At 41.1% G+C, this 26630-nt stretch overlaps 1 protein-coding gene across 1 annotated transcript; it reads right to left on the bottom strand.

The window, feature by feature from the left end:
- Positions 1-7215: 7215 nt before the first annotated feature.
- On the bottom strand, positions 7216-25871 carry LOC6034887 (palmitoyltransferase ZDHHC3-A). The gene is made up of 2 exons (XM_001845103.2): positions 25304-25871; positions 7216-9908 (listed from the first exon to the last, which is right to left on the bottom strand). Exons 1-2 carry the CDS (start codon positions 25417-25419, stop codon positions 9215-9217), a joined length of 810 nt encoding a protein of 269 aa, XP_001845155.1. The 5' UTR covers positions 25420-25871; the 3' UTR covers positions 7216-9214.
- Between the last annotated feature and the right edge of the window lie 759 nt (positions 25872-26630).

Genomic DNA, 26630 nt, shown 5'->3' with positions numbered 1-26630 from the left:
TATAAATACACATTTCACATAACAAATAAACCTCGGACGACCCCTAGGGGAGCGTCCATAACAAAAGTTACTTTAAAGGTATTGGGGTCCTTTTCGACCCCAAATTTTAAAAAATCGTCAAAAATCCAGTTTTTGACCGATTCCGGTTCTTTTGGTCACAAATGAAAGCTTAGAACGTCCCCTTTCCGAAACCGACCCGGAAAACCGGATTTGGTCACTGTGGCCACCGGGAATCGGCTACAACCGAAAAAAGGCCTTTTTGAGACCCCAACTTTGACGACCTGTATCTCCGGCAAATTTAAACCAATCAGGATGCTCCGGGTTGCATTCGACAGGTATATACCTGTACTTTGACCTCAAATATTAATATCAGGGCCAGATGACCTACCGGTTCTGTAAATCCGGAACATCCGAAAAGTTCATATTTTACTGTTTTTCACGTATATGTGATACCAATACTCTCTTGATAGTTGAAATTGATCCATAAAACTTACTAAAAACACAATACACGATTGCCAGAACCACTCTGGAGTGTTAGTGGCCACTTCCGGGTAACCTGGAACCGGTTCCCGGGTACCCGATGAACGGCCAATTTGATTTTTTGTTGAAAACCCATCATGTCGCATATCAAACTTCATGAAATTGAAAGATATGTCCATCTTTGGTAATGCCGTTAATCGCTGAGCCATCCTGGCCAATCTGGAACCGGTTACCTGTGGCCTTGGGGACACTTCCGGAATATGAGAGAAACCCTATCATCCGACATATCAAACTTCATGAAATTGAAAGATATGTCAATCTACGGTCATGCCATTGTTCGCTGACCCATCCTGGCCAATTTGGAACCGGTTACCGGTAGCCCCTTGGGGACACTCCCGGAATATGAGAGAAACCCTATCATCCGACATATCAAACTTCATGAAATTGAAAGATATGTCAATCTACGGTCATGCCAATGTTCGCTGACCCATCCTGGCCAATTTGGAACCGGTTACTGGTGGCCCCTTGGGGACACTTCCGGAATATGAGAGAAACCTTATCATCCGACTTATCAAACTTCATGAACCTGAAAGATATGTCAATCTACGGTCATGCCAATGTCCGCTGACCCATCCTGGCCAATCTAGAACCGGTTACCGGTGGCCCCTTTGGGACACTTCCGGAATATGATAGAAACCCTATCATCTTACATATCAAACTTCATGAAATTGAAAGATATGTCAATCTACGGTCATGCCGTTATTCGCTGACCCATCATGGTCATTCTGGAACTGGTTACCGGTAGCCCCTTGGGGACACTCCCGGAATATGAGAGAAACCCTATCATCCGACTTATCAAACTTCATGAAATTGAAAGATATGTCTATTTACGGTCATGCCGTTGTTCACTGACCCATCCTGGCCAATCTGGAACCTGTTCCCGGTGGCCCCTTGGGGACACTCCCGAAATATGAAAGTAACCCTACCATCCGACATATCAAACTTCATGAAATTGAAAACTACGTCAATCTACGGACATCTACGGTTCGCTGACCGTTGGTTGACATATCTTTCAATTTCATGAAGTTTGATGCGTCGAATGATAGGGTGTCTCTCATATTCCTGGAATGTCCCCAAGGGGCCACCAGGAACCAGTTCTAAAATTGCCAGAATGGATCAGCGAACAACGGCATGACCATAGATTGACATATCTTTCAATTTCATGAAGTTTGATATGTCGGAATATAAGGTTTCTCTCATATATCGGAAGTGTCCCCAAGGTGCCACCGGTAACCAGTTCCAGATTGGCCAGGATGGGTCAGCGAACAACGGCATGACCGTAAATAGACATATCTTTCAAATTCATGAAGTTTGATATGTCGGATGATAGGGTTTCTCTCATATTCCGGGAGTGTCCCCAAAGGGGCTACCGGTAACCGGTTCCAGAATGACCATGATGGGTCAGCGAACAACGGCATGACCGTAGATTGACATATCTTTCAATTTCATGAAGTTTGATAAGTCGGATGATAGGGTTTCTCTCATATTCCGGGAGTGTCCCCAAAGGGGCTACCGGTAACCGGTTCCAGAATGACCATGATGGGTCAGCGAACAACGGCATGACCGTAGATTGACATATCTTTCAATTTCATGAAGTTTGATAAGTCGGATGATAGGGTTTCTCTCATATTCCGGGAGTGTCCCAAGGGGCCACCAGTAACCGGTTCCAAATTGACCAGGATGGGTCAGCGAACATTGGCATGACCGAAGATTGACATATCTTTCAATTTCATGAAGTTTGATATGTCGGATGATAGGGTTTCTCTCATATTCCGGGAGTGTCCCCAAGAGGCTACCGGTAACTGGTTCCAGAATGACCATGATGGGTCAGCGAACAACGGCATGACCGTAGATTGACATATCTTTCAATTTCATTAAGTTTGATATGTCGAATGATAGGGTTTCTCTCATATATCGGAAGTGTCCCCAAGGGGCCACCGGTAACCAGTTCCAGATTGGCCAGGATGGGTCAGCGAACAACGGCATGACCGTAAATAGACATATCTTTCAAATTCATGAAGTTTGATATGTCGGATGATAGGGTTTCTCTCATATTCCGGGAGTGTCCCCAAAGGGGCTACCGGTAACCGGTTCCAGAATGACCATGATGGGTCAGCGAACAACGGCATGACCGTAGATTGACATATCTTTCAATTTCATGAAGTTTGATAAGTCGGATGATAGGGTTTCTCTCATATTCCGGGAGTGTCCCCAAGGGGCCACCAGTAACCGGTTCCAAATTGACCAGGATGGGTCAGCGAACATTGGCATGACCGTAGATTGACATATCTTTCAATTTCATGAAGTTTGATAAGTCGGATGATAGGGTTTCTCTCATATTCCGGAAGTGTCCCCAAGGGGCCACCAGTAACCGGTTCCAAATTGCCAGGATGGGTCAGCGAACATTGGCATGACCGTAGATTGACATATCTTTCAATTTCATGAAGTTTGATATGTCGGATGATAGGGTTTCTCTCATATTCCGGGAGTGTCCCCAAAGGGGCTACCGGTAGCCGGTTCCAAATTGGCCAGGATGGGTCAGCGAACATTGGCATGACCGTAGATTGACATATCTTTCAATTTCATGAAGTTTGATATGTCGGATGATAGGGTTTCTCTCATATTCCGGGAATGTCCCCAAAGGGGCTACCGGTAACCGGTTCCAGAATGACCATGATGGGTCAGCGAACAACGGCATGACCGTAGATTGACATATCTTTCAATTTCATGAAGTTTGATAAGTCGGATGATAGGGTTTCTCTCATATTCCGGGAGTGTCCCCAAAGGGGCTACCGGTAACCGGTTCCAGAATGACCATGATGGGTCAGCGAACAACGGCATGACCGTAGATTGACATATCTTTCAATTTCATGAAGTTTGATAAGTCGGATGATAGGGTTTCTCTCATATTCCGGGAGTGTCCCCAAGGGGCCACCAGTAACCGGTTCCAAATTGACCAGGATGGGTCAGCGAACATTGGCATGACCGTAGATTGACATATCTTTCAATTTCATGAAGTTTGATAAGTCGGATGATAGGGTTTCTCTCATATTCCGGAAGTGTCCCCAAGGGGCCACCAGTAACCGGTTCCAAATTGCCAGGATGGGTCAGCGAACATTGGCATGACCGTAGATTGACATATCTTTCAATTTCATGAAGTTTGATATGTCGGATGATAGGGTTTCTCTCATATTCCGGGAGTGTCCCCAAAGGGGCTACCGGTAGCCGGTTCCAAATTGGCCAGGATGGGTCAGCGAACATTGGCATGACCGTAGATTGACATATCTTTCAATTTCATGAAGTTTGATATGTCGGATGATAGGGTTTCTCTCATATTCCGGGAGTGTCCCCAAAGGGGCTACCGGTAACCGGTTCCAGAATGACCATGATGGGTCAGCGAACAACGGCATGACCGTAGATTGACATATCTTTCAATTTCATGAAGTTTGATAAGTCGGATGATAGGGTTTCTCTCATATTCCGGGAGTGTCCCCAAGGGGCCACCAGTAACCGGTTCCAAATTGACCAGGATGGGTCAGCGAACATTGGCATGACCGAAGATTGACATATCTTTCAATTTCATGAAGTTTGATATGTCGGATGATAGGGTTTCTCTCATATTCCGGGAGTGTCCCCAAGAGGCTACCGGTAACTGGTTCCAGAATGACCATGATGGGTCAGCGAACAACGGCATGACCGTAGATTGACATATCTTTCAATTTCATGAAGTTTGATATGTCGGATGATAAGGTTTCTCTCATATTCCGGGAGTGTCCCCAAGGGGCTACCGGTAACCGGTTCCAAATTGGCCAGGATGGGTCAGCGAACAATGGCATGACCGTAGATTGACATATCTTTCAATTTCATGAAGTTTGATATGTCGGATGATAGGGTTTCTCTCATATTCCGGAAGTGTCCCCAAGGGGCCACAGGTAACCGGTTCCAGATTGGCCAGGATGGCTCAGCGATTAACGGCATTACCAAAGATGGACATATCTTTCAATTTCATGAAGTTTGATATGCGACATGATGGGTTTTCAACAAAAAATCAAATTGGCCGTTCATCGGGTACCCGGGAACCGGTTCCAGGTTACCCGGAAGTGGCCACTAACACTCCAGAGTGGTTCTGGCAATCGTGTATTGTGTTTTTAGTAAGTTTTATGGATCAATTTCAACTATCAAGAGAGTATTGGTATCACATATACGTGAAAAACAGTAAAATATGAACTTTTCGGATGTTCCGGATTTACAGAACCGGTAGGTCATCTGGCCCTGATATTAATATTTGAGGTCAAAGTACAGGTATATACCTGTCGAATGCAACCCGGAGCATCCTGATTGGTTTAAATTTGCCGGAGATACAGGTCGTCAAAGTTGGGGTCTCAAAAGGCCTTTTTCGGTTGTAGCCGATTCCCGGTGGCCACAGTGACCAAATCCGGTTTTCCGGGTCGGTTTCGGAAAGGGGACGTTCTAAGCTTTCATTTGTGACCAAAAGAACCGGAATCGGTCAAAAACTGGATTTTTGACGATTTTTTTAAGTTTTGGGTCGAAAAGGACCCCAGTACCTTATGTGTGATTTTTTTTTTAATACCAAGGGAAGGTTAATTATTATTTTTTTGCATTGAAATGAAAAAAAAGTTATTGGGTAATTCTCCGCCAACTCACACAGCAGTTGCCCCGACCCCTCTTCGATTTGCGTGAAACTTTGTCCTAAGGGGTAACTTTTGTCCCTGATCACGAATCCGAGGTCCGTTTTTTGATATCTCGTGACGGAGGGGCGGTACGACCCCTTCCATTTTTGAACATGCGAACAAAGAGGTGTTTTTCAATAATTTGCAGCCTGAAACGGTGATGAGATAGAAATTTGGTGTCAAAGGGACTTTTATGTAAAATTAGACGCCCGATTTGATGGCGTACTCAGAATTCCGAAAAAACGTATTTTTCATCGAAAAAAACACTAATTTTTTTTAAAAATACTCCCATTTTCCGTTACCTGACTGTAAAAATTTTTGGAACATGTCATTTTATGGGAAATTTAATGTACTTTTTGAATCTACATTGACCCAGAAGGGTCATTTTTTCGTCTAGAACAAAATTTTTTATTTTAAAATTTCGTGTTTTTTCTAACTTTGCAGGGTTATTTTTTAGAGTGTAACAATGTTCTACAAAGTTGTAGAACAGACAATAACAAAAATTTTGATATATAGACATAAGGAGTTTGCTTATAAACATCACGAGTTATCGCGATTTTACGAAAAAAAGTTTTGAAAAAGTTGGTCGTCATCGATCGTGGCCGTTCATGGTCACCCGCGACAGACACGGACGACGAAACTAAGAGAAACGCAAAAAGAAATTTTTTCAAAACTTTTTTTCGAAAAATCGCGATAACTCGTGATGTTTATAAGCAAACTCCTTATTTCTATATATCAAAATTTTTGTCATTGTCTGTTCTACAACTTTGTAGAACATTGTTACACTCTAAAAAATAACCCTGCAAAGTTAGAAAAAAACACGAAATTTTAAAATAAAAAAAAATTGTTCTAAATGAAAAAATGACCCTTCTGGGTCAATGTAGATTCAAAAAGTACATTAAATTTCTCATAAAATGACATGTTCCAAAATTTTTTACAGTCAGGTAACGGAAAATGGGAGTATTTTTTAAAAAATTTAGTGTTTTTTTCGATGAAAAATACGTTTTTTTCGAAATTCTGAGTACGCCATCAAATCGGGCGTCTAATTTTACATAAAAGTCCCTTTGACACCAAATTTCTATCTCATCACCGTTTCAGGCTGCAAATTATTGAAAAACACCTCTTTGTTCGCATGTTCAAAAATGGAAGGGGTCGTACCGCCCCTCCGTCACGAGATATCAAAAAACGGACCTCGGATTCGTGATCAGGGACAAAAGTTACCCCTTAGGACAAAGTTTTCGCAAATCGAAGAGGGGTCGGGGCAACTTTTCCCGATTTCGTGTGAGTTGGTAGAGAATTACCCTATTAGAAATGGGTTTCAATCGTGTTTTTAACAGTTGTACATAAAAATTTACATAGGGCTTTAGTACCCAAATATAGCCTCATAAATCGCTCCCTATGATATTTTTAGCTCGAACTCGTTGTTGGTAAACCGAGCAGGATGGCAATGATAAAATATTTGTTTTGCTACTTTTAGAAATCGAAAAACTCAAAATTTCAATTATTTCAAAATTGAAAACATGCTTTGGAGCGACAAGGAGTAAACAGGTACATGTAAACTTAACAAATGTATGGCAAATCTATTTTACCTGTTTCGGCTCACCAGCTCACGTAACAAATTCACGCCCCATCTGGAGCGAGCACACCTTCTGTGAGCGCTCGCTCATTAGCAACCCTGCCTAAAAGTGAGAATATCTCTAAAACTGTATTTAAAAAAAAATGGGTTAAGTTGCAAATTTGATTTAGCTTTCAACATTTTTTTTAATTCATATCTCTGGATCATGATTTTTCACCATCCTATATATGAAGCTCAAAAAATGTGTTTTGAGTAAGTGTTATTTTTTCATAGAAGTTTTCAAGCCATTTTTTCATACAGAAATAACTTATGTGCAATTTACTCATCTAAACACCAGAAAAAGTTCGATAAAAAGTTAACAGGAATTTTCTCAATATTTCCTCACACAAAAAGTAACTCCACACCATTTATTGCACATTTCTCTCATGACATGTATTCTCTGTTTCAAGAAACGGGAACTACAATGATTAGGAAAGTTTTTTATGTCTTTCTCTTCTATGTGTGGATGCCGTATGCGGTGGTTGATGTGTACGTGTGTGTGTCTGTGCACTGTGTAGGTGGCGGGCAGCACGTGATGCTATTTACGTGAGTACGTTTGGTGGTGTGCCAATTTATTTGTTTTATTTTTGGGTTTTTTTATGCTTCTTTCTTTTTATAAATATAAAAAATGTATTTTCTTGCTTTCATTCTGCACGTTCGCACGCTCTCCTCCTTTCCTTTCCAATCCAACGGGGATTCCGCCTGTATTCCGACTGTTTCCAGTAATTGTTCAGCACACACAAAAGGATTTTTTTCTTCTCTTACTTAGTATTCTCTTTCCCTTTCCCATTAATCAGACTTGTTCGCTTCTCTAATCCCTAGTGACTTTTGAAGCTCTGTTCGCTTAGGTTTGTATAATGTAACGACAATTATTTCGAATTGCATTCAGTTTGCTGCTTTTTTCACATGAATTACTATTTTAAAATGTTTTATTTGTATATATAGATTTTGCAATATATATATTAGTTGTAGGTGTGATGTTTGTTCGAGAGCTTCTGCAATGAATTCCAGTTGTTTGATTTTTTTTTTCTGTTTCGCACATTAAACTTTTTTGGATATTTCAAATTCTGTAATGAATCTTGTAAATTTTTCTTTTTGTATTTTCCTTTTCAACAATCGCGCCGTGATAGCGTTTCAACGTTGCGATCTCACCCGGACAATCTTAAACTATTTACAAAAGCTAGATTAAATTTATATCATTCACCCTTGAATTGCTTATACATGTAAAGAGTTGCCTTAGTTGCTAATTGATGAATTACAAAAGTCGCATCGATTGTATGACAGGAAGTTTCGGTGAACAGTATCATGGGAAAGCACAACGAAAGAAAAGGGAAACGCACCTTTAAAAAAAAACTCAATTCTAAAGAAAATACAATCTTACAATAATAGAAAAAAAAATGCAAAATATTTACAACAGAATAAATCCACTTAAAAATAATTAACAATTCGCAACCTTTAATATTTACGGACCGATTGAGTTTTTTGTAAAAAGGGTGTAAAGAATGTGAGTTGGAAATTGAATTCGGTGCGTGCGTGCGCGGCGGAGGTGTCTAGTGGGAGAATAACCGTGAATCGGGTGCCGTCAGGTAGTTGAAGTATATCGGTTTTCGTTAGTTTTGGCCTCCGTTCTTTGAGGTCACATTGATGGTAGAAATGTCTAGTGAGTTTTTGTTTGTTTGATAAAGAAACCAAAGTTTGTTTGTATGAGTTTTTTGCGTGAAATATTTTCTTTAATTTTAGTAGTTTGATTTGTTGGTCTGACTACGGTTTTAAATACAGTGTGGTTCACATTTTGTACGTCATTTGTTCAATTGTTCTTAGTTACTGAAACTATTTTTTTAACTCGATTTTGATATTCAAAGCACATTAACATGCAAAGTTTGTTGTTATCTTTCTCAATCGATTGTTGCAACGAATTGGCTTACTAATCATAGTATTAATGCTGGCTGTCGAAATAAAATCTTTTACAACTTGGCGCACCTGGCACGATTACCGTTAAAACCAAAAAAAAAAAAACGACTCGAAGGAAGACAACCCCACCTCGATACGCATTAGCTTCGGCATTACTCTGAGTTTTTTTTTTACTTTTCCGCAGTGCACCGGAAGCCGTAAATATTTATCTAGCTTTTCTACCCCAACACCCCCTCCCGTTTTTGTTTCCATAAATGACTAATACATACATACTAAATATATATACTCTTTAAGTTGTCACCGATTTACGGTCGAATCCTTTCTTTGCTGGCTCCTGCTGCGTGACCAGAAACGCGTTCGAAAAAGCAACGAAACATGATACTTGTAACACGGAGCGCGCGGGAACACAAAATCGAGTACAATTCTCTGTTCTACCTCCTACCTCAAACGACCCCTCTTAAACGTCATGGCTCAGCAGCGGCACATCGTGGAGCTTCCGATTCAGACTGGCACACGGGAACATCCACATGACCGGATGCCCACGGCCGCAAACCTCCGCCAGCAGCGCCATCTTCGGCCGATGACTCCGGTACGGTCCCTTCTGCTGAACCGCCTCAACGGCCGTCTCGTCGTACAGAATCGCGTGCATCTGGTCCACCATGATCGCAATCACAAACAGCCCAAACAGCGCCGACTCCAGCAGCAGCAGCACGCTGTGCAACATCCGGCTCTGCGTTTCCGGCACCGTCGTCGTGCAGTTCTCGCACGGGTACACCCACGACGCGATGATCAGGAAGATCGAGTACAGCGCCAGCGCGCAGACGTACATCAGAAACTGCAAAAAGTACTTCTGGTTGCGCTCGCCCACGCAGTTGTTAATCCACGGACAGTGGTGGTCCATCCGGCGGATGCACCGCTTGCAGATCCGGCAGTGGTGAGCCCGTGGAGGCCGGTACGTCTCGCACCGCGTGCAAACCGTCCACTCCTCGTGCTCGCGGTTGTAGTTTCGCTCCGAGTGCAGGTCGGAAAAGTCGATGCGCGTCTGGGGCAGCGGCACGGTGCCCGGGTCGAGCAGGACCGCCTTGAGGTGGGCCATCGCCAGCAGGAACACGATCGTGTTGAACGTGACCACGTGGAAGGGGGCCCACAAGCTGCGAAAAAAATGAAGGAGGAAAAAAATATTTAAAGGTCTGATTCTAGGCTTAAAACAAATGAGTAAATTTTGCCCTTGGAGTACTGAGCCCGAACCCCAAATATGAGGGGCTATGTTTAAAATTATAATCTAATCAAATTAGCGCAACCAGTCCGAAGAAAGCATCCGGGCAGTACTTGTGGTTAGAATACGCTTCAAGTTGAATCTTGCAGTACTTTCGAGAACTCCGAAATGTACTACACTCCTTGAAGCGTCCCGGCCTACTGCCGAGACAGATTGTACATTTCATAGAATCACCAGGGGGAAGAAGAAGACGTGGACCTATCGTATCAAACTCATGTACTCGAATTAAGGAACATTCCTTTGATTCTTAGGCATGAACTAAAAAAAATGCTCAAATTCATTTTTTTTTTCAACTATTATTTTTCCTCGTATTTAGGAGGGCATTTGTTTTAACTATTCACGTTTTTGCCATTTTTTTTAGTCTAATTTTCTGGGACTAACTTTGGCTGTGTATGCAAAAAAAGCATTTCTTTACAATTTAAATGATAATGGTATTGTTTTATATCAGTAAATATAAAAAAACAAGCAAAAAAAAAAGTGACAGTAAATCAAAATATTATATCGGTAAAAATTGCGTTTTTCTGAAATTTAAAGTTTTTTTTATTTATAGCACGAATTTTTAACTGACCAGGCCTTAAAGGAGGATCGATCTTTAGAAATTATTTGTTTGTAAATCCGTTTTTTTTCATCGGGACTGGCAACACCAGCCAGCAACAGTCAACTGTTCGGAGCTCCTCAAACTTTTCGATTTTTTCGCCGTAATTAACAGTGTTTACCCGCGAGTTTGCTGCTCCAGCATGCCAAGGGCCGGCCGTGGCCGAGGCAGTTCGAGTGCGGCCTCGAAAAACCCGCGAAGTTCATCTACCGGCAGAGTGCAGAAAGGTAAACATACCAACGCCGCATCGACCGCCATCGCGCACGGAGCGTGCCCGGTGACGTCACCGATCCTTCTTTTTTACACGTGTCATACCGTCCACGTGAGTCCCCAGTACGGACGAGACAATCGACCCGGGCATCCGGAAGTACTTCCGACCAGCAGCAGCAGCAGCAGCAGTCCACCAGCACTACGACAACAACCACTTCCAACGTTCCCACCAGCAACGAATTTGAGATGCTGAGTGGAGAAGAAAACAACACCGCCAGTGACAGCAGCAGTGCTGGCGACGACGATGACGATGATGAACTTGCGCGCAAGCAAGGAAAGCAGAAAAAGTGTAACTCTCCGAAGGAACGACGACCACCTCCAATTTTTGTTTTGGATACGTTGGCGGACGATGTTGACGAGTTGCTTGAGGGACTCCAATATTGCCTTAAAATTAGTAAAACTTCGGTGCAAGTGATTACGCATAAAAACAGAATTTCGACTTGGTAGTGAAGAAGTTGAAGTTGCGAAACTTCAAATTCTTCACATTTGACCCAGCAGAGAAGGTCCCAGTGAAGATCGTCCTTCAGGGATATCCGGACCGCCCGATCTCCGACCTGGAAGAACACCTGTCGGGCGTCAAGGTTAAGCCTCGAGAGGTTAAGGTGCTCTCGAAATCGACAACGGTGACAGGTACGTACACATTGTACCTCCTGTACTTCGATCGTGGGTCGGTCAAAATCCAGGACCTACGGCAGATCAAAGCACTGGACGGCTTCTTCGTGACGTGGCGATTCTACACGAAGAATCCGACCGACGCAGCGCAATGCCACCGCTGTCAAAAATTCGGACACGGTTCAAGAAACTGTAATCTTCCGCCCCGGTGCGTTAAGTGCGGTGAGACCCACTTCACCGAAAGGTGCAATCTTCCGCGGAAAGACCAGCTGGGGGAAAACGCCCAGCAGCACAAAGCGCGCGTCAAGTGTGCGAACTGTGGTGGAAACCACACGGCGAATTTCCGTGGCTGCGCCGCGCGGAAAAAGTACCTCGAGGAGCAGGACAAGAAGAAGAAAGCGCCAGCGTCCCGCCAACCTCCAAAGACTTCGAGCACGAACGCTGCAGCAGCTGGCGGCGGAGCGGTTCCACCGACCAACCCAGCGTTCCCTCCCGGTTGGGGAGGTTCGTACGCTAGAGTAGCCGCTTCTGGGAGCGGTACTTCACCGGGACAAGCAGACGTTACCGGATATGATCTCTTCACGCTTCCCGAGTTTTTCGCTCTTGCTGGAGAGATGCTCACGCGCTTTCGTGCCTGCCGGAACAAGGCAGAACAATTCCAAGCTCTGAGTGAGCTTATGATGAAGTATATCTACAACGGATAAGCTGCCTTGTGCAGCGAAGTTTTTCGACGTCAAAAGACAAAACAAACTGTGATCTAGTTTTAAGCTTTTCTATCTCTATCCTTTTCCTTAGCAAATTTAGAAAGTTTTTTTAATATATTTTTTCCTTCTGTTGGCAAATCCATTGTTAGAATATCCAATTACATCAAAATGAACTATAGTACAAATCATAGTTGAAAGGTACTCCAAAACTCTATTAGGTTATAAGAATTACGAAATTGTGAATTGATTATTTACTAATAAAAACTAATTGAATTGAATAAATCCGTTTTTGATAGTCATAAGATATTCCATTTTCAAGACAACCATTTTTTATGCGAACTTCGTTTGACCTTGAACCTCTGGGATGTTTGTCACTCAAAAATCAGCCAAAATATGGTTGTCTTAAAAGTGGAATATCTTTTGACAATCAAAACGAATTTACAAACCCTAAAAAGTTTTAAAGGCGAGACATTTTTCTAAAACCAAAAATCTCAAAGTTCAGTAAAACGCAATTTTCACCGATATTATATTTTGATTTTTACAGATTCTGATTCAGGCCTGTAAAACACAACTTCCTACGTATGAATCTCGGAAGGGGTATCTCGGTACTATAAGAAACACACTTAACCTTCTACTGCCCATTTTACGATTTTTTTTGTTTTTCCCGTGTTCAGGAGGGCATTTTGAGCAAGTTCTACGAAAAACTTTAAAGTAAATTTTGTTGTTGAGCTTAAGTATAATTTCTAAACTACCCGTTGCAAATATTTTTCAAAGTTTATGTCACCCCCCCCCCTCCCTCCCCCCTTCAAAATAGGTCTGAAAAATCAGGGGGCAGAAAAAAAAATTTCCAAACAACTGCAAAATTTCCATGAGAATGTTTGGGCTTGTTTAAAAAAAAAAATACTTAGAAATACTTAGAATACTTAGATATTTTGGAACCAAATGATGGCAAAACAACTGGACAGGTGTATAATGCATTTTAAAACACTTTTTTCATTAAAATGTTGAAACCATGGCTCGAAATTTCAATTTTTATACTTTTTTTTATTTTTTGCCCCCCTCGACTTTGGTCAGAGTCGAGGGACATGAACTTCGAAAAATATTTGCAACGGCCTAAGTGATCTAAAAAAAACTTTGAATCAAAAATGTTGGCCAAAATGGCGGTGAAGAAATATTGAAAAAAAATACATTTTCTAATCTAAGAGGCATTCAAAAATTCAAATTTGACTAAAATGGGGTTGCAGAACTCGAATTTGATGTCTTAAAGAAAGGAAATAAAAAAACGAAAAAAATAATTTGTTGTTCGTGATTCGATTATCCGAAGTCCCATACAAACTTTCGGTTAATCGAAACTTCGGATAATCGAGGCTTCGGATAATCGACTATATTTTAAGGGATTACATGTAGGAAATCACAAAATATCATATTACAGAAAATTTATTGAATGCACTAAAAAGATGATTTTCAATCACTCCTGAAAGTTTCATGAAGATAATTCTTGATTAAACTGAGTTACAGACGATTTTAAGCTTTTTTGTCGTGCCCAAAGCGGACTGTCAAACTTTCTGAGCGTTTTTCTCGAAACACCGCGTTTGATTTACGAGTGCCAAGATATCTCGAGATGCGATGGACCAAATTGGCTGAAATTCAGAGTGAAGATTCTCAAGACATATCCCGTGTGCATGACGAAGCCCGATTTTAAAATTTGGCATTTTGAAAAAATACGATTTTTTATATGAAAAAACAAAAATATTTTTATCTTTTTTTAAAATAAGCTTTTTGAAAATCGGCCTTCGTCATGCACACAGAACCGGTTTAACGAGTACAAAAGTTGCTCAAATGACCTCCTGAACACAGAAAAAAAAATCAAAAAAAAAGTAGAGGGCAGTAGAGGGTTAAGTCGCAACAAAGTGTCTAAACATAACCTGGGATATAAAAAAAAACTGGTAAGACTTATCTCCAGATTTATATTTGTACATACATGACTGAGGAAGGCCACACAATTTGCATGTACATTTTCTAAAAAAAAATATTTAAAAATACCTCAGCTAAAATTTTTTATTTATTATATCTTAAAAGTTTGCAATTGAATCGATTATGTGAAATTTACCATAAGAAAGGTTATACTTTTAATGTTCCATTTGAAAAAATTACCCCTGGGCTTTGTCATAATGAGTATCATAGGTTTGATGCTTGTTTGGCAAAGAGTATGATTTGATCCGATGTGGAATTAAAATCGAAGTTTTCAGTATATTGCTGAAACTTCCATTTTTACACATGGACACCACTTCATGCTACGAGAACCCACTTTGACGCAGTCTCAGGGCTTAATCGATGACCGGTAAGCTGTCATCGAGACTAGGAGGTTCTCCGATAGTGGAAATATCACATATGTACTGCCGCTCTAAGCTAGTCCGTCCCATATGTATTTTTGTCGATTTGAGATAAACCCGAGAAAAGTCTTGTTATAACATCTACTTCAAGCCTATTTGATAAAATAGTTATGTTTGTTCTAAAAAAACCAAAATAAAAATAACTATTGTGCTGTCCCATATGCAAAATAAAGGCAAGTCAGTTCTTGTATAGAAATGTCTCATAAATCGATAAAATAAATGTGTGATTATTTAAACAACACACATACTATGTCTTTAAGAGCTTGTTGAACTTAAAAAAACTTAAATTGTTGAGATATAATTTAAAATATTTATGGATTTTGCAGAGGCGACGCGTGGCCAAAATGTTTACCTGTTCAAACAATCTTTTCAGTAATTTTCAAGTTTTTTAGCTCAATTATTTTTAAAAAATATCTTTTATACATGATAAAGAGAAATTAGATGATGTTAGCAATATTGTTGTGAGAATTATTGATCACATGATTTTTATTGAAATAGTAACTTTTTCAAATTACAGCAATGATCATCCTTTAAGAAGTGTAAAATTGAAATGGTTTTTACATTGTAGTTTTCTATAATTAGCTTGTTTTGTAAATGAATAAAAAACTAAATCAAAACTCAAAAATGAGGCGTAATCCAACCACAAGTTTTTCCCTGGAGTTTTCTTTAGAATGACTTCTCTTATGTTCCAAAAATTATTAATTATTTTCAAATCTAACTAAGCAAACCTTCCGGATGTTGACAGTTCTAATCCTGAAATCACGTGTTCTAGTTTCCTGACCAAAACAATTAGGCCATAAAGAATGTATTTTACGTTTCTCTTCAAAATTTCCCTAAAAAACTAGAAGAGAAAAAAATAATATCGATGATAATAAAAAATTTCATCTAACAAAAACTCGTGCAATCGATTGGACATTTAACCTTTATTTTTGCATTGATTTTCAAAATGGGCTTTTTAAGCATATAACAAATTTAGAATTGATAGCCACAAATAAAAAATAATTGCCATAATTAAGTATAAAAAGTCTGAGATTTTTTGTTTTTTTACTGCGTCTCATATCTCAATATAAATCCATAAAATAAAATAAAAAACATCACTTTATAAAATTTTCCGAAAAAAAAATTTAAACGATCAAAACTCAAGAATTCAAACCAAGTAGACATTATTACGACAGCTTATTTAAGCTTTGTTTTGATTTTTCTTTTTGTACAAATAACTTTTGAAGTAAATTATTGTATGCTTGGTAGGTTAAAGATTTCGTTCTATTTTCTTCCAAATTATTTTGCAAATCTGTCGATATGAACTTACTTGCTCACTTTTGACAGAGCTATTTATTACTTTATTTCAGTTAAAAACGCTTTTTTGAAGCAACATGCCGTTCTACTATTTATAACAATTTAAAAAGTTTTACTAAAATATTTGAGCAAGCACGCCAAATCGTCTTGGAATCATGGAACAGCCAAGCGCATTCGTGTCCATAGAGCTCTCAATGAAAATCTAACGCGCACTGAAAATCCTCCCAAGCAGCCACCAACCTGTTCGGATTTCTCCATGCACGAGTTCCCATACAACGCATCCAAAAATACACAGAAAGCCGCCCCTATATGTACACGCTGGACGGTATGAATGTGGTAGTTCAGGGTGTGCATGAAAGCTTTTGCACAGTCGACATAAAAGCGCGCGAGCCGGGTCGCGAGCAGGGAGGGAGCAAAGTTCAAAGAGAGAGAGAGAAAAACTTCAAATTTTGCTCTCTTCCTGCTCGTGTCTCGGCTCGCGCGCTTTTATGTCGACTGTGCAAAAGCTTTCATGCACACTGAACTACCACATTCATACCGTCCAGCGTGTACATATCGTTTATGGGAATGCATGGAGATGAACATGCGATTTTCAGTGCGTTAGATTTTCATTGAGAGCTCTATGGATTCGAATGCGCTTGGCTGTTTCATGGTTCTAAGAAGAGTTGGCATGTTCGTTCAATTATTTTGATGAACATATTTTAATTCTTTCTTCATAAAGAAATCAAAATGATCCACCTGTCCTATGAACAGGTTGAACAGGTGGACGCGACGCCTCTGGGATTTTGAAGTGTAATAGTCGACACCTATTCTGCCTTTTTTCCTCATTCAAGGGACAACCACGGTCAGAAAAGAAACTACATACCGTTGTAACTAATATACAAAAAAAAGTTCAAGATGGTATGTCAGAGACATAACCGAAAGACATAGGACCAAACAATTTGAATGTGTTTTTGGATTGCTAGTGAAATCTGAAATAAGATTATTTTATTTTGTTTCATAGATTTGTCGGCAAAATTGTCATAAATGTTCTCCCAAGGTGAACCTTCTATGAGGGCACCGGCAACTCCAGGTTGTGGCCACTACGGTCGAAATGTCAATTTTCATGTTCAGTATCAAAACCATGAATTTTGATATCCATATTGCCACAACTCGTATGGTTCTGTTAAAGACCCTCCGGGCCCCGGGAAACCTGCTTTGAGATCACCGGTCACTCAAGGTTGTGGCCACTACTGTCGGAATGTCAATTTTCATGTACAGTATCAAAAACCATGAATTTTGATACCAATATGCCACAACTCGTATGGTTCTGTAAAAGTCCTCCGGGCCCCGGGGAACCTGCTTTAAGGGCACCGGCCACTCCAGGTTGTGGCCACTACTGTCGAAATGGCCATTATGTTCAGTATCAAAACCATGAATTTTGATACCCATATTGCCACAACTCGTATGTTTCTGTAAATGTCCCCCAGGCCCCGGGGAACCTTCTTTGAGGGCACCGGCCACTCCAGGTTGTGGCCACTACTGTCGAAATGGCCATTATTATGTTCAGTATCAAAACCATGAATTTTGATACCCATATTGCCACAACTCGTATGTTTCTGTAAATGTCCCCCAGGCCCCGGGGAACCTTCTTTGAGGGCACCGGCCACTCCAGGTTGTGGCCACTACTGTCAAAATGGCCATTATTATGTTCAGTATCAAAAACCATGAATTTTGATACCCATATTGCCACAACTCGTATGTTTCTGTAAATGTCCCCCCAGGCCCCGGAGGAACCTTCTTTGAGGGCACCGGCCACTCCAGGTTGTGGCCACTACTGTCGTAATGGCCATTATTATGTTCAGTATCAAAAACCATGAATTTTGATACCCATATTGCCACAACTCGTATGTTTCTGTAAATGTCCCCCCAGGCCCCGGGGGAACCTTCTTTGAGGGCACCGGCCACTCCAGGTTATGGCCACTACTGTCGAAATGGCCATTATTATGTTCAGTATCAAAAACCATGAATTTTGATACCCATATTGCCACAACTCGTATGTTTCTGTAAATGTCCCCCCAGGCCCCGGGGGAACCTTCTTTGAGGGCACCGGCCACTCCAGGTTGTGGCCACTACTGTCGAAATGGCCATTATTATGTTCAGTATCAAAACCATGAATTTTGATACCCATATTGCCACAACTCGTATGTTTCTGTAAATGTCCCCCAGGCCCCGGGGAACCTTCTTTGAGGGCACCGGCCACTCCAGGTTATGGCCACTACTGTCGAAATGGCCATTATTATGTTCAGTATCAAAAACCATGAATTTTGATACCCATATTGCCACAACTCGTATGTTTCTGTAAATGTCCCCCCAGGCCCCGGGGAACCTTCTTTGAGGGCACCGGCCACTCCAGGTTATGGCCACTACTGTCGAAATGGCCATTATTATGTTCAGTATCAAAACCATGAATTTTGATACCCATATTGCCACAACTCGTATGTTTCTGTAAATGTCCCCCAGGCCCCGGGGAACCTTCTTTGAGGGCACCGGCCACTCCAGGTTGTGGCCACTACTGTCGAAATGGCCATTATTATGTTCAGTATCAAAACCATGAATTTTGATACCCATATTGCCACAACTCGTATGTTTCTGTAAATGTCCCCCAGGCCCCGGGGAACCTTCTTTGAGGGCACCGGCCACTCCAGGTTGTGGCCACTACTGTCAAAATGGCCATTATTATGTTCAGTATCAAAACCATGAATTTTGATACCCATATTGCCAAAACTCGTATGTTTCTGTAAATGTCCCCCAGGCCCCGGGGAACCTTCTTTGAGGGCACCGGCCACTCCAGGTTGTGGCCACTACTGTCGAAATGGCCATTATTATGTTCAGTATCAAAACCATGAATTTTGATACCCATATTGCCACAACTCGTATGTTTCTGTAAATGTCCCCCAGGCCCCGGGGAACCTTCTTTGAGGGCACCGGCCACTCCAGGTTGTGGCCACTACTGTCGAAATGGCCATTATTATGTTCAGTATCAAAACCATGAATTTTGATACCCATATTGCCACAACTCGTATGTTTCTGTAAATGTCCCCCAGGCCCGGGGAACCTTCTTTGAGGGCACCGGCCACTCCAGGTTGTGGCCACTACTGTCGAAATGGCCATTATTATGTTCAGTATAAAAACCATGAATTTTGATACCCATATTGCCACAACTCGTATGTTTCTGTAAATGTCCCCCCAGGCCCCGGGGGAACCTTCTTTGAGGGCACCGGCCACTCCAGGTTGTGGCCACTACTGTCAAAATGGCCATTATTATGTTCAGTATCAAAAACCATGAATTTTGATAACCATATTGCCAAAACTCGTATGTTTCTGTAAATGTCCCCCCAGGCCCCGGAGGAACCTTCTTTAAGGGCACCGGCCACTCCAGGTTGTGGCCACTACTGTCGAAATGGCCATTATTATGTTCAGTATAAAAAACCATGAATTTTGATACCCATATTGCCACAACTCGTATGTTTCTGTAAATGTCCCCCCAGGCCCCGGGGAACCTTCTTTGAGGGCACCGGCCACTCCAGGTTGTGGCCACTACTGTCGAAATGGCCATTATTATGTTCAGTATCAAAAACCATGAATTTTGATACCCATATTGCCACAACTCGTATGTTTCTGTAAATGTCCCCCCAGGCCCCGGGGAACCTTCTTTGAGGGCACCGGCCACTCCAGGTTGTGGCCACTACTGTCGAAATGGCCATTATTATGTTCAGTATCAAAACCATGAATTTTGATACCCATATTGCCACAACTCGTATGTTTCTGTAAATGTCCCCCCAGGCCCCGGGGAACCTTCTTTGAGGGCACCGGCCACTCCAGGTTGTGGCCACTACTGTCGAAATGGCCATTATTATGTTCAGTATCAAAAACCATGAATTTTGATACCCATATTGCCACAACTCGTATGTTTCTGTAAATGTCCCCCCAGGCCCCGGGGGACCTTCTTTGAGGGCACCGGCCACTCCAGGTTGTGGCCACTACTGTCGAAATGGCCATTATTATGTTCAGTATAAAAAACCATGAATTTTGATACCCATATTGCCACAACTCGTATGTTTCTGTAAATGTCCCCCCAGGCCCCGGGGGAACCTTCTTTGAGGGCACCGGCCACTCCAGGTTGTGGTCACTACTGTCGAAATGGCCATTATTATGTTCAGTATAAAAAACCATGAATTTTGATACCCATATTGCCACAACTCGTATGTTTCTGTAAATGTCCCCCCAGGCCCCGGGGGAACCTTCTTTGAGGGCACCGGCCACTCCAGGTTATGGCCACTACTGTCAAAATGGTCATTATTATGTTCAGTATCAAAACCATGAATTTTGATACCCATATTGCCACAACTCGTATGTTTCTGTAAATGTCCCCCAGGCCCCGGGGAACCTTCTTTGAGGGCACCGGCCACTCCAGGTTGTGGCCACTACTGTCGAAATGGCCATTATTATGTTCAGTATAAAAAACCATGAATTTTGATACCCATATTGCCACAACTCGTATGTTTCTGTAAATGTCCCCCCAGGCCCCGGGGGAACCTTCTTTGAGGGCACCGGCCACTCCAGGTTGTGGTCACTACTGTCGAAATGGCCATTATTATGTTCAGTATAAAAAACCATGAATTTTGATACCCATATTGCCACAACTCGTATGTTTCTGTAAATGTCCCCCCAGGCCCCGGGGGAACCTTCTTTGAGGGCACCGGCCACTCCAGGTTGTGGTCACTACTGTCGAAATGGCCATTATTATGTTCAGTATAAAAAACCATGAATTTTGATACCCATATTGCCACAACTCGTATGTTTCTGTAAATGTCCCCCCAGGCCCCGGGGGAACCTTCTTTGAGGGCACCGGCCACTCCAGGTTATGGCCACTACTGTCAAAATGGCCATTATTATGTTCAGTATCAAAACCATGAATTTTGATACCCATATTGCCACAACTCGTATGTTTCTGTAAATGTCCCCCAGGCCCCGGGGAACCTTCTTTGAGGGCACCGGCCACTCCAGGTTGTGGCCACTACTGTCGAAATGGCCATTATTATGTTCAGTATCAAAACCATGAATTTTGATACCCATATTGCCACAACTCGTATGTTTCTGTAAATGTCCCCCAGGCCCCGGGGAACCTTCTTTGAGGGCACCGGCCACTCCAGGTTGTGGCCACTACTGTCGAAATGGCCATTATTATGTTCAGTATCAAAAACCATGAATTTTGATACCCATATTGCCACAACTCGTATGTTTCTGTAAATGTCCCCCCAGGCCCCGGGGGACCTTCTTTGAGGGCACCGGCCACTCCAGGTTGTGGCCACCACTGTCGAATTGGCCATTTTTCATGAGAACCGCCGCATCATCGCGACTTCCACGCCGTCCGCTTCGCTTGGATTTCCTCCTTCTGCTGCTGGTGGTTCTTCCTTCTGGTTGCTGGTCCTCTTCTTCTATTGGCCGCTGCTGCTGCTGCTCCGCGCCGGCCCGACGTGCACAGTTCGAGTGCTCGTTCCAAAGTGACTTGCTTTTGCGAAATTTTCTGCTTAAATAGCGGCACAACCGGAGAACGGCACAAAAGGGGCGCGGTCTCGAATGCATACGCTCGCTCTGATTGGTCATCTGTCCGATTTGTACCGAAAAATTACTCATTTTGATTGCATGTTTTAAGTGCTTTAACTATGTTTAGTCAGACTATCTATGTAGTTAAACAATAGCTGAAGTCTTCCTCTTTCGATTGGTGGTCCAACCATCTGGATTGATTCACAGGGAAAAAAGATATAAGCGTTCAAAATGTCCCCTTTTTTAACGCTTAAAAGTGACGCTTTGGATCGAATTTCTGAACTGGCCCCCCAATATAGTAAGTAAAGACATAGTCCTATGTCAAAAAACAGTTCTGTTCCTTCTTGGTTGAATACTTTTGATCCCGGTTCTGGATGAGGTTGCACTTCCGACGCAGATTGTGGATTACTCAATTTCATGGGTTCATATGCTGAGACGTGCATTCAAATATCTTCCGCTTTGCGGCAAAAGAAATTGCTTGTCTTGGCGCTGGTAAAGTTTCATACTAAGGAAATTTACTAAAACTATTCAGTAATTAAATTAACCTGAAACAAACAAACTTTAAGATAATTTAATCAAAATTACTTGGAAAAGTACCAAAACAAACCAACAAATGTCAGGAAAATTTCTGTTGTAAATGTTCAAGCCTACCTTGATACCGGCACTGACTTGCCTTTATTTATGGACAAATATAGTCAAGTCGGTCTCCTGCTAAAAATTTCATAAATTTACCTCCAAATTGTTGGTTTAAAAAATCAAATTTATGGTAGTGGTATTTTTTAGACTCATATTGAAATAACTGTATAAAAAAATATATGGAAATAGCTTGTTTAGAATGGAAAAAATGGTGAAACTTTTTTTGGGCTTCTCACAGCGTTATCTCAGCACTCACTTTTTACATATGGGACGGACCAGATTGGAGCGGCAGTACAATGAACCGCTACATATGTGATTTTTCCCTATCTTAATGTGGGTGTCAGGTTAGGATGCGGGTTTAAAAAAATAGTGATTGTAGAATTTAGCATTTTAACTATAAATATCAACTTTTTATACTTTGCCGTTAGTTATTTAGGGACAAAATTAGTAACAGTGAATTTAGTAATTCTATCAGAATCGGTGATTTTCATTCAAGTAGCATAAAAACCATTCTAATTTGTCAAAATTTTCATAGAGTCTCGATCAATCAAAAGTGAAATGATATCGGACCAAATTCGTTGATCTGTTGAACTAACGACTGTCGGATTATGATTGTATCGACCATTGTTGCGAATCGAGGATCTACTGGAATTCTGACGATCAAATGGTCGTCTCTTTTTCAATTCACGACTTGTAAAATATGAAATGTTAATCTATTTTTTTGTTTTTTTAAGAAGCCAGACAGGTTTTAAAAGAAACGTTCTAGATTTTTTGGCTATTAATTAAAATGTCGGGGATTTGAGATAAGAGTAGCTTTCGGATATGTTACTTTAAATCTTGTATTCAATTCAAGTTAAATAGTTATCCGCAAATGAATATTTGGACTTATATGAATAATTGCACATTTTGGACTCATAAATAACACACAACTGTGCATTTATTCTAGAGTCAGATCCATACAGCGTCAGTGTTTATTTGGTCGAAGTGTACTAATTCATTGGCAGATCTGGTTCTAGTTGTAAATTATTTTTTTTTTAATTTTTTTAAATGTACGACAAGACTACTGACGGACGTGACAGGACGAGGGCCCAGTTTAGAGGTTTCGACATCAACAATGTGCGGCTGGATCACCCTCCCGAAAAAAAATGTTCAATTTGAAAAAATTACAATCAAAACTAAGTTTAAAACTTTTGATAAAGTATACATAAATTTGAGGAGTTAAAAGCTACCAACTTTTGCTGAACCAAAATGCGTACCCGGTTGAGAAATGATTTAACTAAGTCGCTTTTGTTCAGCTACAACACAATTTCAAGATTTCGACCCACTAGACATCAAAAAGCTTTCAATGTATTTTTTTAGATTAAGATTTTTTTTAGATTAACTACAGAGATTATATTTATTTGAATTTTTTTTTCAAATTAGAAAATCAGCTTCAAAATTTCTAAAAAATGATTTTTAAGTTCTTTAAAGCACAGACGAACAATAGCACATAAATCTTTTTGAAATTTTACGACAAATTTTAATGGTCGAAAACTCATTTAGTTTTTTTTTTTTTTTTTTTTGGGAGGGTGATCCAGCTGGGCCTCCGTCCTGTCACGTCCGTCAGTAGTCTTGTCGTACATTACAACTAGAATCAGATCTGCCAATGAATTAGTACACTTCGACCAAATAAACACTGACGCTGTATGGATCTGACTCTAGAATAAATACACAGTTGTGTGTTATTCATAAGTCCAAAATGTTCAATTATTCAGATAAGTCCAAATTTTCATTTGCGGATAACTACCTAACTTGAATTGAATACAAGATTTAAAGTAACCTATCCGAAAGCTACTCTTCTCTCAAATACCCGACATTTTAATTAATAGCCAAAAAATCTAGAACGTTTCTTTTAAAACCTGTCTGGCTTCTTAAAAAAAAAAACAAAAAAAAATAGATTAACATTTCATATTTTACAAGTCGTGAATTGAAAAAGAGACGACCATTTGATCGTCAGAATTCCAGTAGATCCTCAATTCGCAACAATGATCGATACAATCATAATCCGACAACCGTTAGTTCAACAGATCAACGAATTTGGTCCGATATCATTTCACTATTGATTGATCGAGACTCCACGGAAATTTTGACAAATCAGAATGGTGTTTATGCTACTTGAATGAAAATCACCGATTCTGATAGAATTACTAAATTCACTATTACTAATTTTGTCACTAAATAACTAAAGGCAAAATATAAAAAGTTGATATTTATAGTTAAAATCCTAAATTCTACAAAAACTAAATTTTTAAAAACCCGCATCCTAACCTGACACCCACATTAAGATAGGGAAAAATCACATATGTAGCGTTTCATTGTACAAATGTGATATTTCCACTATCGGAGAACCTCCTGGTCTCGATGACAGCTTACCGGCCATCGATTAAGCCCTGAGACTACGTCAAAGTGGGTTCTCGTAGCATGAAGTGGTGTCCATGTGTAAAAATGGAAGCTTCAGCAATATACTGAAAACTTCGATTTTAATTCCACATCGGATCAAATCATACTCTTTGCCAAACAAGCATCAAACCTATAATACTCATTATGACAAAGCCCAGGGGGAACTCATTTAGTTTTCGAACAATAATCGTTCATAACTAGATAAGACTGGTCGATTTAATTAAAAAACAAAAAATCAATAGAATGTTTAATGATCAAAGTTCGATCAGATCTAAAATTGTAGAATGTATTCCTTAAACCCTTCCTTGCCCTGATACTGGATACTTGCCCTGAGACTTAGTGTAAACTAACAGGATATCGGATTTTGCAACGTGCTGATAATGCTGTTTTACAAAAGCAACACAGAGCAAATTACATGGAATTAAATAGTACGGCTTTACTCGTGTTGAGATATATAGCACTGAACATATTTTCTCCTTTGCAGATCCTTCTCTTTGTCAACAAAATTATTGATTTCAATCGCTTCGATTCCATCTTGTGAGTCATATCTCCTTAGTTTGTTGTTGCTTTTCTTTCGATGACCCCCAGCTTACGGCCACCGACCGTCAGATAAGATTAGATACCACCCCTCACGCCCATCCCTCCCCACAAGTAACACCACAACAATTTTTAAAGAAAATCACAAGACACAACCAAGGCCCTTGACCTCCTCCATCCCCCTTTTTCGATGGCTCACCTATTTTGCATGGTCTGCAGAATGATCCAGCGGGTCACCACATAGTCGGCGTAAATCACGGCCAAGTAGGTCACCAGCACGCAAACAATTCCGCACGGATCTTTGACGAATCCCATGGTCGTCGTCGTCGTAGATTTCACTTGATTCCGCAGGTTGCGTTACAAATCTTTGAGGTGGGGTGTCGCAATTCCTCTATCAATATCGACGTTATTCGATGGAATCGATGCTGTCAGCGATTCCGACAATGCTCAGCCAAATTCCGGAACCGGTGTCGGCGGAACCCCGCACCCTAATCTTCCCGTCTAGACGTTTCGCGTTTCTTTTCGCTCTCTCTCTCCTAATGACAGTCAAATCGATGCATTTCCACCATCAGCCGAATTCGATCGGGCATTTTGCGGTGTCTGGGCGTCTGAATTCCACTTTGACACACACCCGGACTCACGTCTACCGTCGGTCCCAACACTACGGTGCACGGTTCCCGTAACGATACACACAACACGCCCTACTCTTTCCGACGGCGACGAAACATAATCCGAGGGGGACACTGACAAAACTTATGACTTTTGAACAAGGGGGTTGACACTCGATCATTCTGGAATCATTCCAGTTTAATTCCGGAATGATTGGAATGATGAGAATGATTTGTTGTGTAAATTGAGTTTTCCACATTAGCATGTAAACGTCATAACAAAAACAGAAGAATTTTGGCGTGATTCATTTTCCTAACTTACTTTTGGAAAATCTTTGCGATATTGCCCTAAAAAACCTTACGAATTGACCTACCTTTATCAGTTTCGGCACGTTACTTTTTGAAGATCGGTGTAGTGAAGAACGCATTTGCGTTGGGCAGAATACGATTCGGAGTTCTAGTGCCGGGTCCGGTTCCTCCGGTCGGTTCCCAAACTGCCGCATCCTCGCAATGGTTGAACTCTAAGTCGGCCTGCTATCTCCTGCACTTACTTCCGCTTATCCGTTACGGTAGTGCGCAATCCCGGATGTAGCGAGGAAAGTTTTATTTTGCCAATTACGATCTGATTAAAAACCTACGGATCTCCGGACCAGGGCCGTGTACAAGGGGGGGGTTTTAGGGGTTTAACCCCCTGGCAAATTAAGTTAGTTACACCCCATGCGCCCCTCGGCCCGAAGGGCCGATTTTTTTTAGCTATGTTGCTAAAATGCCAAAGAGATTTTTTTTTTCAAATCGATATGAAAAATTTGACTGGAGGCGCCCCCTAAGACTTATTTTTTTTAATACAGATATGCAATATAAAAATTTGACTGAAGGCGCCCCTACGTCTTAAACAAATCATGCAAATTCTCGATATGA

Source organism: Culex quinquefasciatus, chromosome 2 (genome assembly GCF_015732765.1).
Source record: "Culex quinquefasciatus strain JHB chromosome 2, VPISU_Cqui_1.0_pri_paternal, whole genome shotgun sequence".
NCBI classification, from domain to species: domain Eukaryota; kingdom Metazoa; phylum Arthropoda; class Insecta; order Diptera; family Culicidae; genus Culex; species Culex quinquefasciatus.
The sequence above is the reverse complement of the archived record's forward strand: the minus strand, read 5'-3'. Positions and strand labels throughout refer to the sequence as shown.

Coding starts and splice junctions, on each gene's coding strand:
- LOC6034887 (XM_001845103.2), bottom strand. CDS start 25,419: ATGGGATTCGTCAAAGATCCGTGCGGAATTGTTTGCGTGCTGGTGACC. Junction 9,909..25,303: donor CTGCAGACCATGCAAAATAG/GTGAGCCATCGA, acceptor TTTTTTTCGCAG/CTTGTGGGCCCCCTTCCACG.